The sequence below is a fragment of the Diabrotica undecimpunctata genome, chromosome 6 (genome assembly GCF_040954645.1).
Source record: "Diabrotica undecimpunctata isolate CICGRU chromosome 6, icDiaUnde3, whole genome shotgun sequence".
Classification (NCBI taxonomy): Eukaryota; Metazoa; Arthropoda; class Insecta; order Coleoptera; family Chrysomelidae; genus Diabrotica; species Diabrotica undecimpunctata.
In genome coordinates this window covers 64,394,544-64,407,577 of record NC_092808.1, presented here as the reverse complement: position 1 = coordinate 64,407,577, position 13,034 = coordinate 64,394,544, and the positions used below count along the sequence as shown (strand labels likewise).

Below are 13,034 nucleotides of genomic sequence, written 5' to 3'. Positions count from 1 at the left end.
CAGTCGGGCAGCGCTCCCTTTCCGTTTCTTTTAGAGTCTTCATTATGCCATCATTTGCTTGATCTACATCTTCTATTTCGTCTTGCAAGTCTTGTATATGTCTGGTTCGTGTACGTTCATACAGGTCGTTGTTTTCTGGGGGAATCCATTTCTTTTTTCTTGTTTTTAGGATCATGTTTGTTCTTTCCCATTTTACCTTTAATAGTATCTTAGCTCGGATTAATCTGTGGTCGCTTCCTATTGAAAATTTGTTGAGTACTTCGATGTGTTTGATTATTTCTTTTCAATATTATTTTACCCATGGAAAAATATAATTGACTCAATAAATGGGTTTCTCCACGACATTCTCGTCGATGAATTTGATGAGTCAGTTATCAGCTCCAGCCTACAGATATACACTTTTCACGTTTTTATAGTGTTGTTACCATTAATAAATTTATTTCGTCTTGTATACTATCTCTGAAAATATCTTATGTCTACATCTATATATCATAGTAGGTATACTGAAGTATACATATTTCCTCAAATTGATCTGCTATTTCTAAATTGCACTTTTGAAATTATAATTTCGAATGTATTTTGTGTGTTCTAAGCAGCTATGCATATTGGTTCTTGATTACCCATAACTTTTCAAATTAATGAATGAACGGTCAAAAATTTAAAAAGTACAAATGCTAAAGAGTGATTCCATTGGTAACAAAATACAAAACTTCTTCAAAAGTTTAAAAACTCTTAAAATTAAATAAAAACCTCTACAAGACAGCAGATTAAGTCACTTCACAAAAAACACATTAAAAATTTTACACAACCATCTGGATGAGTTAAGGTGACAGTCAATTCCATCCACATGGTTGTGTGCTTGCACCTGTATCATAGGCAAAAAAATTTCATGTGTTTTTTTTTGTGAAGTCACTTAATGTGCTGTCTTTTAGATGATTTTTTAAAAACTTTTAAAGAAATTTTGTATTTTTTCACCAATGGGATCCCTTATTCGTAGTGGTAATTTTTAAGTTTTTGACCATAGCTCTGATGATGGCTTTATAAGCTGAAAGTGCTCAGCTAGGAATTACATATTTTACACACTTTTAATTTTCTTTTCCGTTTATTCATTTGTCATATGTGTGTACAAAATCATATCAGTCTTTTTCAATTCATAACTTTTTGTTTAGATTATTACCAAGACTCTGAAAAAAACAATTACATACGAGATAAAAAATAATATTTATAATTATTTTGCCTTTTCAGGGTTTCCGCGAGAAGTACCATAAAGACGAATCTAACAAACATGACAGTTTTTTTAGTAACGGAGAAAAGAGTGGCGAATTCGAAATTTTTGGAAAGAAAAATTCAAAATATTCTTCTGAAAGTTTCGCTAAAAAGAAAGGAAAGAATCATAAGGTGGGTAATAATAGTATACAGATATTATATAATGTACTGGATATAAAATACTAGTTGCTATTATTTTTTGAGTTGTTTTATTATTTTAGTCAGTCAACAAATTTAAAACATCACTAACTTCAAGCAAGTTTATATTTATAGACATACTGGTCGTGCTGAATATCTTTTCATATACTAATATCTAGATAACGTGCAAAGATAGCTCTTACTACAATTTAAATTTTAATCATATATTCAAATTTAAATTATCAAAAAACAGTAAATTACTAAACTAAAAGAGCAGTGTATAAATAAATGTAACTGCTGCGCAATAATTGTAAATTAAGGCATGCATTTTAAGAGAATACAGAAAGAAGTATGGAGATATTCAGAAGGAAATTATAGGAACCAAATCGATCACGTACTTATTAAGTCAAAATAGAAAAGTTGGCTACATGACGTTAGGGACGTTAAAAGCAGATGTGGGGTTAAATAATATGCTAGTTGGGGCCAAAATAAAGACGAAATTTGCCAAGAATTAAAAAATGAAAATCAATCAGAAGAAAAATATATAGTGTTGTAACTTCCATTCAATCCAAAACGCTAATCAAATTATAATAACTAAACTAAAATATATGGAATAACTAACTAAAAATAAACTGAATATTAACGGTCTTTAGAATTGGCGAGTAATAATACTTCTGAGTGCCGTAAGTTAAGGTGCTAAAAACTGAATGGTCGCACGTTATGCGGTCGCTAACGATGCTCTTGGGACACTGGGCGAAATCCCATTGAATATCAGCTGTGTTTCTATAGGCGGAGCTCTACAGGAATTGACCAACGGTCCCCAGCTACTTGTGGAATACTTACCAACATGCAAGGTAAACACTGTGTTTAAATGCCAAAAACCCGATCACTGTAAACCAACACTACTCAAAAAGTGCATTGTCACATATAATGCTCGGTCAGTCTCTTCCAAGCAAAGATTCGAAGAAATGGAGAAAACTCTCAAAAGTGAATTGAGATATTGTGGGTATCAGTGAAGTAAGAAAAAAGGGAGAGAGTCTTATCACACTTCCATCAGCTCATTTATAGTACTACAAAAGAGAAGAACAATCGACAATCGGAGGGGTTGGCATTTTTTTGACAAAGAAATTGCCAACCGAATAATTGTGTCAATGAACCAAATCTCAACAAGGGTGGTCTACTTAAATATCCTAATAAGCACAAGATACATCCTGAAGATCGTTTAAGTGTACGCCCTTACTACATCCAGGTGAAGAAGTCCAAATATTCTATGATCAAATATCCTGTGCAATCAGAAAAATCCTGGTCACTTTTTAATAGTAATTGACGATTTCAACACGAAAATAGGCACTAACGAAATCGACTATTTCTTAACAAACAAAAAAGAATTATTTAATGACGTAATTGTGTAAAACCAGTTTAGTACAAGCAGTGATTAATTAGACCGAGCAAGGTTGTTAAGAGCAAAAATAGCGATATCGTCCGAAAAAGAAAGACGAAAAACGATATATACAATATATACAATAAGAAACAATTAAAGAAATGGACAAAACCAACTAATATTCAGGAGTTCGAAAAATATATTGATAATTCATTAAAAGACACAACAACAACAGACATCATATTGAACAAACAAATAGTCAACACAATGCAACAGGCTGAAACTAAATATTGTCCAACAAACAAAAAGGATAAAAAACTAAGTCAACTTATGAAAACTCTTATAAACCAAAGGCGACAGATGAAAGGAGATAACAGTATAACACCAAATAAAATAAATAAGACGATCACAAAGGTAATAAGAAAAGACATAAGAAACTACAAATTAGAAACGAGTAAACAAGCAACAGAGCAAAATAAGGACATAAAAGTGTTGCCTGCAAAAGGGAAAATAGAAATTAATAAACTAAGAAACAGCTGGAGAAGAAACTACGAACAGAGATGAAATATTAACAATAGTTGGAGAGTTCTACACAGGACTATATAGATCAAGAGAAAAAGATAACAATACGCAACCTACAATTACAGTAAAAACTGGGGTACTAAATCAAGGATCAGATTTAATGCCCGATATAACAAAATCAGAAATCAAAGAGGCCCTGAAGAAAATGAAAAATAATATAACCCCAGACGAAGATGAAATGGTGTCAGAAACATTAAAAATTGGAGGAGATCTATTACTTGAAAAAAATTAAACTACTTTTCAATTTCTGCCTTCACAACATCAATATTCCAACAGACTGGAACAACGCTACTAAGTTTCTATGACATAAAACAGGAGACAAATCAAATTTAGCGAATTACAGACCGATTACGCGAATAATAGTTAAAAGAATGGAACGAAAATTAGAGACTTTATTTTCACAAAGCCTTTGATTCTCTTTGAGCTAAGTAAAATACTACAGGCGCTTAAAGAATGCAGGCTAAACTATATATATATAAAATTATTATACAATATACACCTACAGGCAACGACCACCGTCAAATTTCATGCTAATAGTAATCGCATACAAATAGAGCCGGTGGTTAGACAAGGAGACCCAATGTCACCTAAACTTTTTAATACTGTGCTGAAACATGATTTTAAGAATTTGAATTTGCTGACAAAAATATTGTTTAGAATAAAAATAGATGGAGAATATCTAAACAAGTTATGTTTTGTGGATGATGTAGTTATAATAGGTGAAGACTGAGAATGGTAAGAGAGATGGTACAGGAACTCGTTGTGGCTACAGAAAATGTAGGTGTAAATATAAACATCTCGAAAATAAAAATAAAAAATGACAAATTTAGTATCCAACCAGAACATCAGTATTGATGTGCAAGAGGTAGAACTCGTAGATAAATATAAATATCTAGAACATGAAATTATGATTGGCAGGGACAATCAGACCCATGAACTGAAGAAAAGAATCGGTCTTGGGTGGGCAGCATATGGAAAACTGAGAGAAACTTTTAAAAGTGAGCTGCCCACATGCCTGAAGAGAAAAGTATTTGATTAATGCGTGCTCCCAGTGTTGACATACGGAACAGAAACGCTTACTTTAACAAAAGTCTCGGCTACCAAACTAAAAGTCACACAGAGAAGAATGGAGCGATCCATATTGGGAATAACTCTGCGAGAAAAAATAAAAAACTAAGAAGTCAGGAGAAGAACCAAGGTGACTGACGTCATCGAAAGGATAGCTAGACTAAAATGGAGACGTGCAAGCGCATAGCTAGAATGACGGATGTATGATGGACAAAGAGTATATTGGAATGGAGACCAAGGAAAGACAAGAGAAGCGTCGGTCGACCACGTATACGATGGGCTGACGATTTAAGGAGACAAATTAAAAAACTGGATGAGAGTGGCACAAAATAGACGGGGTTGGAAATACGAAAAAGAGGCCAAAGTTCAGCAGTGGAATTTTGAGGCTGGGTGATGATGAAAATATTAATGAGAAAATAAGATTATATTTAACAAATTGCAGCCAGAACTAGACAAAAACTAAGAAGTATCCAAGCGGGCCCTCGTGCAAAACGATTCACTGTTATACATAGCTGTACACTAAGAATTCTCTTGAAACAAGCAAGTAAATGGTAAAAGGAGAGACAAATAAAGAGTTTTGTTTGTAGAAACAGAAAACAATTTATATATATATATATATATATATATATATATATATATATATATATATATATATATATATATATATATATAGACAAGAAATACTGTATATTATTGACTGTCGATATAAACAAACAACACAGTTTATTAGGGCTGCAGTCAGAAAGTTTGGCCGGGATGTTACAGAAACACTCTTTTGACTTTTGGTCTAGCTTTCGGAATTGTTTTATTTCTTCTTCAAGACACTGTAATTAGAAGAATGTGTAAATATTTACAATATATCATAAATTGTCAGTGCAACTTACTAGTCGTCGAGATTATTTATATAATGTTGAGTGTCATATCTTTATATAAATAATATATAAAGAATAAAATATACAGAAAACTAAAATAAATATACAGAAAACTAAACTTCTAAAAAACAACAGACAAAAAGCTAAAATAAAAACAAATGGAAAAGATATAGAAGTATACAGATTCATATGCCAGGGATCAAACAGGGATCAAAAATAAAACCACATCGTACATCTAACTTCTTGAAGATCTTTCTTCAATTAGTACTTCTATTGGGAATAGGCCACAATTTAATTTTAAAATATGTAGGTTTATTTTTCACAAATCATGAATGTATTGCTTGTGTGAGTCCATTTCAAATAGGTAAAAGAAATAAATTAGACTTACTCACAATAAATTTAATTTTTACTACCCAAAAACGACCGGTTTCGCTTTCTAAAATTTGCAAAGCATCTTCAGGTCAAACGGTACAAAGTAAATTAAACGCTGAAATTATAAAAAGCCCATATTAAGGTGCTGTCTTATAAAGATATAGACCAAAAAAGTTCTAGTAATTATGCCAATATTACATGTCTGTGTTTATTAATATGCATAAAATTGATTTAGCAGACAAAGTAAAAATCCACAAATTGGTAAGAGATAATCTTATAATAGATGGGTTGTAATAAATTAGAAATAAACAAAATACTACTTACCTGCAGCTACAAGAATTTTTATATAATGATTCGTGATACATAGTTCAAACTATCCTGTATAGCTGATAATGGGTGATCTTCGGTCAATGTTGTAACTGTCTGACAATTAACGAGAAAGTTTCTTGAGGGGAGAGTTGTTAACAAATGAAATAGGAGTAAGGTATATGTGATTGTTTGTTAAATGAAAGAGTAATGTTTTATATTATTTAAATTATTAAAGTTATTTATATTTATTCAAGAGATATATTTTTAAAATGTGTGTTAATTTATTGAAATTTTTTTTACAGAAAGAGGACAGTTATATGATAATGAACATTACCTTGCTACCTCTGCAATGGTAGCAGCTTTTTGATTTGGTATCGCATAGGCCTCAGTCCATTTCGTAAAATAATCCATGGCTACCAGGACATAGTTATTTCCATCAGTTGTCTCTGGAAGTGGACCTGCAATGTCGATTGATACTCTTTCAATTTGACTACCAACATTGTACTATTTCATGGGTGTCCTCTTTTTACTAACTGGACCATTACTCGTTGTACACAGTTCACATTTCCGGCACCATCTTTACAGTTCTCCCAATAGAACCGTTCTCGAACCTTTTGCAGAGTCTTCGTAATACCAAAGTGTTCACCTGATGCACCATCATGCAACTGACGCAATACTTCTGACACTTTACTTTTAGGTTAGATTTTGTACCATCATCGTTCTCAAAGGTTCTATACAGAAGGTCATCTTTTACCACTAGGCAATTCCATTGGCTCCAGTGCTCTTTTTATATATGGATTATCTGCTTGAGCATCTTGTAGCTGTTGAGGCTGCCATTGATCATTAATGACGGTGGTTCGTCTCACGGGGCAAAGTCGTTCTCCCTAATTTAAGACAGTGATTACAATTTGCACTGTATGGCCGTCTTGACTGAGCATCACAATTTGAATGACTTTTTCCAGCCCCGTGTTCGATCTGTTCTAGCTTTCTGACTGTTGTATTATTTTCTTGCAATTTACGGCGAATGTGACCTACGTCGCCACCATTCCAAGATCTGGTTTCGCGTGTCTTCGGCATCGTGTTACGAACTACTTTCCGTACCATTTCCTCCACACGTTTATCGTTTTGTATGTCGCTTTCTTCAGAGGTTCGTACTCGATAGCTCCGTGAAGCTCGACTAGCTGTCTCGTGTTCCAAGCCAATGGCGAGCGCTTCATCTAAAATGTTCGGTCCTGCTAGTCGTAAAGCTTTCTGTAGTTCACTGTCTCTCAACCCATTGACGAAGGTATCAGCAATTTCTTCCAAAATGTTGTCTGGTACCTCCGGATAAGCCAACCGCTCTATACGAGCAACATCTGCTTATATTCTTGCAAATTCTCACTTGCTCGTTGAATTCTACTTCTTATTTGTACTTTGTAGACTTGTTCTATATTGGCATCTCTGTAACGTTTGTCTAGTCGGGTGAACAAGGTCTGGTAACATTTTTCTTGACCCTTAGGAATTGATCATAGGATGTCCGCAGCATCACCTCGTAAAGCAGCAGTCAAGGAAACAGCTTTTTCTTGTTCTGTCCGATGATTGGTTGTCGCAATAGCTTCAAATTGTACAAGGTATATGGACCAAGAAGACTTTCCATCAAATGGTGGCAATTTGAATCTCATATGATGTATCGTCTCGTCTCTAGGTGATTCTTCTTTCACTACTGGATCTAAAACTACAGCATTAACTGGTGGTAGCACTTTCATATTAGTTATCATGCTCTCTAGCTGTTTGATCTTCTCTTCTACCTTAACTAATGTTCTAGAAATTTCTTCAAATTTCTCATTGTTCTGACTACATACTTCGTCGAATCTTCTAGAAATATTTTCGAATTTCTCGTCGTTTTGTCTAGCTACTTCTTTAATAATTTGAGACGTTTCATCGAATCTTTTAGAAACATTCTCGAATTTATCATCATTTTTTCTAGAAGATTCTTCGATCATTTGAGAATCGTTTTTAAACTTCTCATCGTTCTCTCTAGAACTTTCTTTGATCTTCGTTAAAACTGCTTCTTCTGCTGATTGAAAATGGAATGTTTCTGAGTCATCCCCATTCTTGTGGAAATTATTCTTCAGTCGTTCTTGGAAGAGTCTTCTTGGACCCGATGCAGTCTTCATCGCGTTCTTCTAGTTGCTCAAGCAACTGTTTTACTGAAAGTTCTACTAGCAGCATCTTTGGTCAGGCACACCCATATTTTTTTTAATGTTCTTTCTTACAAAGATCACTACCGAACAACGCAGATGTTCTAGACGAACATTACTTTTCAAAAGTTCAAAAGTCTTTTTTCAAAAGACACTGCTGATTTTTTTTTAAATAGATATAGTTCACACCGTAACACCTTCTCTTCTTTGTCAACCATTTTCCATCCACTCCTGAATGTAGGTCTCTCCCAATTGCTTCCATCTTTCTCTATCTTGCGCCAATCGAATCCACTGTTTGCCTGCCACTGTTCTTATGTCATCTACCCATCTTTTTTGAGGTCTTCCCGTGCTTCTTGTTGTCGTCCTTGGTCTCCATTCTAGAATTCTCCGTGTCCACCTGTTGTCATTATATCGGGCTACGTGACCTGCCCAGCGCCATTTCATTTTTGCAATTTCTTCCACAATATACCTAATCTTCGTTCTACGTCTTATCTCGGTGTTTCTAATCTTGTCTCTTAGTGATATTCCAAGCATGATTCGTTCCATTGCTCTTTGCGTTGTTTCTAATTTTTTAGCAGATTTTTTGGTAAGGGCTACTGTCTCCAAGCCGTAAGTACAAGCTGGTAGTATGCATGTGTTATACACCTTTTTCTTTAAGTTTACAGGAATGGAGGTGTTTTTCAAGATATATGCTAATTTGCCGAAAGCGCCCCATGCCAGTTGTGTTCTTCTTTTAATTTCAGCATCTTGATTTGGTTTTCCTAGTTTGATCACATGACCTAGATATACATAATGTTCAACATTTTCTATGGTATGATTTTGTATTGTTATATTTGTCTGGTCTCGGCTCAGTATTTTTGTTTTGCTGTAGTTCATTTTTAAGCCTACCGCTCCTGAAACTGCATTTAATTGTTGTAACATATCATTTAGTTCTTGGATATTATCTGCTATTAAAACTATGTCATCTGCGAATCGCAAGTGGTTTAAGTATGATCCGTCGACGTTGATACCCTTATTGTTCCATTCTAGTTTCTTAAAAATGTCTTCTAGAGCAAGGGTAAATAGTTTGGGAGAGATGGTGTCTCCTTGTCTTACTCCCCGTTGTAGTCTTATGGGATTAGTTTTTGTGCTTTCGTCCAGCTTTATCTGCATGGTGGCATTTTCATATATGTTTTTAATTATGTTAGTGTATCTTGAATCTATACGTGCATTTTCTAGAGATTCAAGCACTGCTCATAATTCGATGGAATCGAATGCTTTATGGAAATCGACGAACGCCATATGAATTGGAACATTATACTCGGTGCATTTTTCTATCAGTGTTCTTACGGTGTGCAAGTGGTCTATGGTACTAAAATGTTTTCTGAATCCAGCCTGCTCGATAGGTTGATAGAAATCGAGCTTATGTGTTAGGCGGTTGGTTATGATTTTAGTTAGTAATTTATACAGATGTGAGAGCAAGGATATTGGTCGGTAATTCTCGATGTTTGCTTTGTCTCCTTTCTTGAATAGTAAAATGACTTCGGAGTTGTACCATTCTTGAGGAATCTTTCCTTCATCAATTAGGTACTTTATTAAATAAAAAATTTAATACCTGTTCTATTTTTCTTCCACCGATTTTCAACATTTCGACTGTAATTTTATCCTCTCCCGGACATTTATTCGTTTTTAGTTGATTTAGGGCCATTCTTATTTCATAGTCGGTTATGTCCGGTATTTCTACTGAGCCGGTGTTAATTATTGTTCGTTCAGTACGTCGTTGTTGTGGTTGTGTATTTGCCGTAACACCACTGTAGCGTATTTAAATAAAACGAGGGGTTCTTAATTTATGTAAATATATTTATTTATAAGTTTACATTACGATAGTATCTTAAGAACTAACATAAACGCGTGGTTATTTATACAAGTTATTATGTACTAGAATAATCTGGAATAGTCCACCTCTATTTCGTTTGTTGGACGGGTCGATCTCTACCGCGATCGATACTTCCGGTCGCTTGTAGAAAGACGTATCGAGATGCAATTGTTATATGGGCTACGTGGAATGCATGTTCGTAACAATATGTTGCAAAATTTGCACATGTTTTCAATACTTGGAATATTTCTCCTTTTGCTACGTGTCTATAGAACATCCTTAGAATCCCAATATATTTTGTAAGAATTTACTTCGTTTTATTAAAATAGATAATAACTGTTACCCTTGATTGTTTTAATCAAAGGCATTTTCTAGATAAATAAAGTTAACAACATCGTCATATTTTTCTACGTAGCGGTCTGTTTTCAAAAAGTTTTTAGATTATTCGTACTATTAATGATTTGTAACTGACTCAAATATTAACTCTTTGATAGAATATATTTTTGTTCCATATTTTGTATATATACATTTACACTAGCTTTCAACATATTACTGAACATTGTGTGTTTAGGGAGAAGCTTGGCTTCGGACTTTGTCCATTAGCCACAGATTATGACATAATACTGACTTTACTTACTTACTGAAAATTAAATATAATATAAATATTATAGGTATAAATATACATATATATATATATATATATATATATATATATATATATATATATATATATATATATATATATATATATATATATATCTATTAACCAGTAGGTACTTATACGTATCGAATGAATGTTAGTGACTAACTCTATTTTTATAACTTATTTATTTTTATGCTTTGTTAATTTTTATTTTTCTAACAAATTAAATTAATGTGATTTGTCATACACCGAATGAGGCAATTAAACATAATATATTAACTGAAGCCGCAATGTTTAGTTTCTGCAATTTGGATGGATAATATAATAACTCTTTGGATGAATTACCGTGTTTGGTAAATTCGAAAAATATGTGGTTTAAATCTCATACTGAGGTGACGTGCTGACAAAAAGTGGCTCTGAAATATTCCTATTTTAAACAGATGGACTGAGTGGGTTGAATTAAATAATAGTGACAGTATAAGCCTAAGTTACACTTTTATATAAAGTTTTCCATCTGTTCGTCATATCTTTCTTTATTAGTGACAAGAAATTATTATCTTTAATCGTTGCTTCTATTTCAGTCTCAAAAGTACTTTTAATTGTCATAATATCTACTTCTTCCTTACAAGTAGTACCTGCATGTCCCTTAACCCAAATGAATTTGATATTTTTTGTATCTGCATTAAGGACCATACTTTATATTTAATGCTTAGTATTATATCATTTTAAAATGTTTAATTGGAAATTCAATGAGTGCTTGCAAAACCGATTTATAATCAGATAGTATTGCAGCTCCTTTAATTGGCATTTTGACACAACAATCCAGCGGTTTATTTATAGCTAAAGCTTCTGCTACAAGAATTGTATATATATATATATATATATATATATATATATATATATATATATATATATATATATATATATATATATATGAAATACAGTACTTCTCCACGTATTGGATGGCCAGTATAAATAAAAACATTAAATTTGTCGATCTTAATATTAACAATTTTTTTTTATTTTAGAATGCATCATCAGCTAAAACCGGCGGTAAGGCATATAAATCTGGAAAAACACATCATGATTCTGATGCCAAAGCTCATAAAGGACAGGGTGGTTTTGAAAAACATCATAAAAGCGCAGAAAAATACGCCAAAAAGCACGCTTCCCATGGAGGAAAAAAATATAAAGTGCACTCAGTTTAAGATGTAATATTTATAAAAATTATAAATAGAGAAAGTATTTTGTGAATACATTTATTTGTAAGTTTAAAACGATTTTTGTAAATTTTTTTTAACTAAAATAAATATTTGGTAACAGAAATATAAAATTATAAGTTTTGTTTTATTATTGCATCTTTCCAAGATATGTGTCTTTTATATTGTTCTGAATACATTACCGAATACAATATATCGAAACGACAGCGGTGACATGAGTTATAGAAACGTTTGTATAGTATGATTTTTAACGTAAGAAACTTAAGTACGCCACAACAATATGAATAAAATAAACCATATTTAATAAAGTACTTACAAAAAAGCTTACAAACGTAAACAAACACTTTCAACACTATTCGACACATTCTTTTTAGTATTACAATAGTAATACTAGCATAGTAGTAATAGCAATACAAGTTGTAACTACCACAAATTGTTTTGCTATTTCTACTGCTAAGTACAAGCAACTCAATTAATAGAAAACAATATCAAATTATAAATAAGAACACAAGTAATGGACTGGAATAAGAAAACAAATAACAACTTTATCAGATAAACAACAAGGATTCAGATTCGGAAGATCCTGCGTAAACGCCCTATGAAGACAAATCACAGAAAAGGCCATCGAGTACAATAAACCAGCATATCTATGTTTTATAGACAAAGGCTTTCGATCGCATCCAAGTCGAAGACGTCTTACACCTACTTTATAAAAAAAACATACCAATCGATATTATACAAACCATCGAAAACATCTACTTCCATAATCGAATACAGGGAAAGATAAATGGAAAACACAGTGTATACCAGTACAAAGCGGAGTCAGACATGGTGACTCTTTAAGCCCACTTCTCTTTAATAGAATAATGAACGAAATAATACAAGCAGTACGTAAAGGCCGTGGTTACAGAATTGGGAACAAAGAAATCCAAATATGTTATGCAGACGACGCCGCCTTAACCGCCGAGACAGAAGACGAGCTCCAAAGATTAACACACATCTTTAATACAACAGCCAAGAAAGAAATATGATAATATCAGCAGAAAAAACCAAATGTATGACATCTAAATACCCACTACGATGTAAAATCGAAATTGATGGAAAAATAAGAAAGCAGGAAGCAAGGTATAATATCTGGGAATAGATAT

General features: G+C 32.9%; 1 protein-coding gene across 1 annotated transcript in view; it reads left to right on the top strand.

Annotated features, from left to right (window-relative positions):
* LOC140443475 (uncharacterized) overlaps window positions 1–12,005 on the top strand; it is a 54,013-nt gene extending 42,008 nt beyond the window's left edge. The window contains exons 4-5 of the mRNA XM_072534764.1: window positions 1,246–1,398; window positions 11,695–12,005. Of these exons, the coding sequence (XP_072390865.1) occupies window positions 1,246–1,398; window positions 11,695–11,874 (333 nt within the window). The 3' untranslated portion in view covers window positions 11,875–12,005. The remainder of the gene's footprint in view (window positions 1–1,245; window positions 1,399–11,694) is intronic.
* The last annotated feature ends 1,029 nt before the right edge of the window (window positions 12,006–13,034 follow it).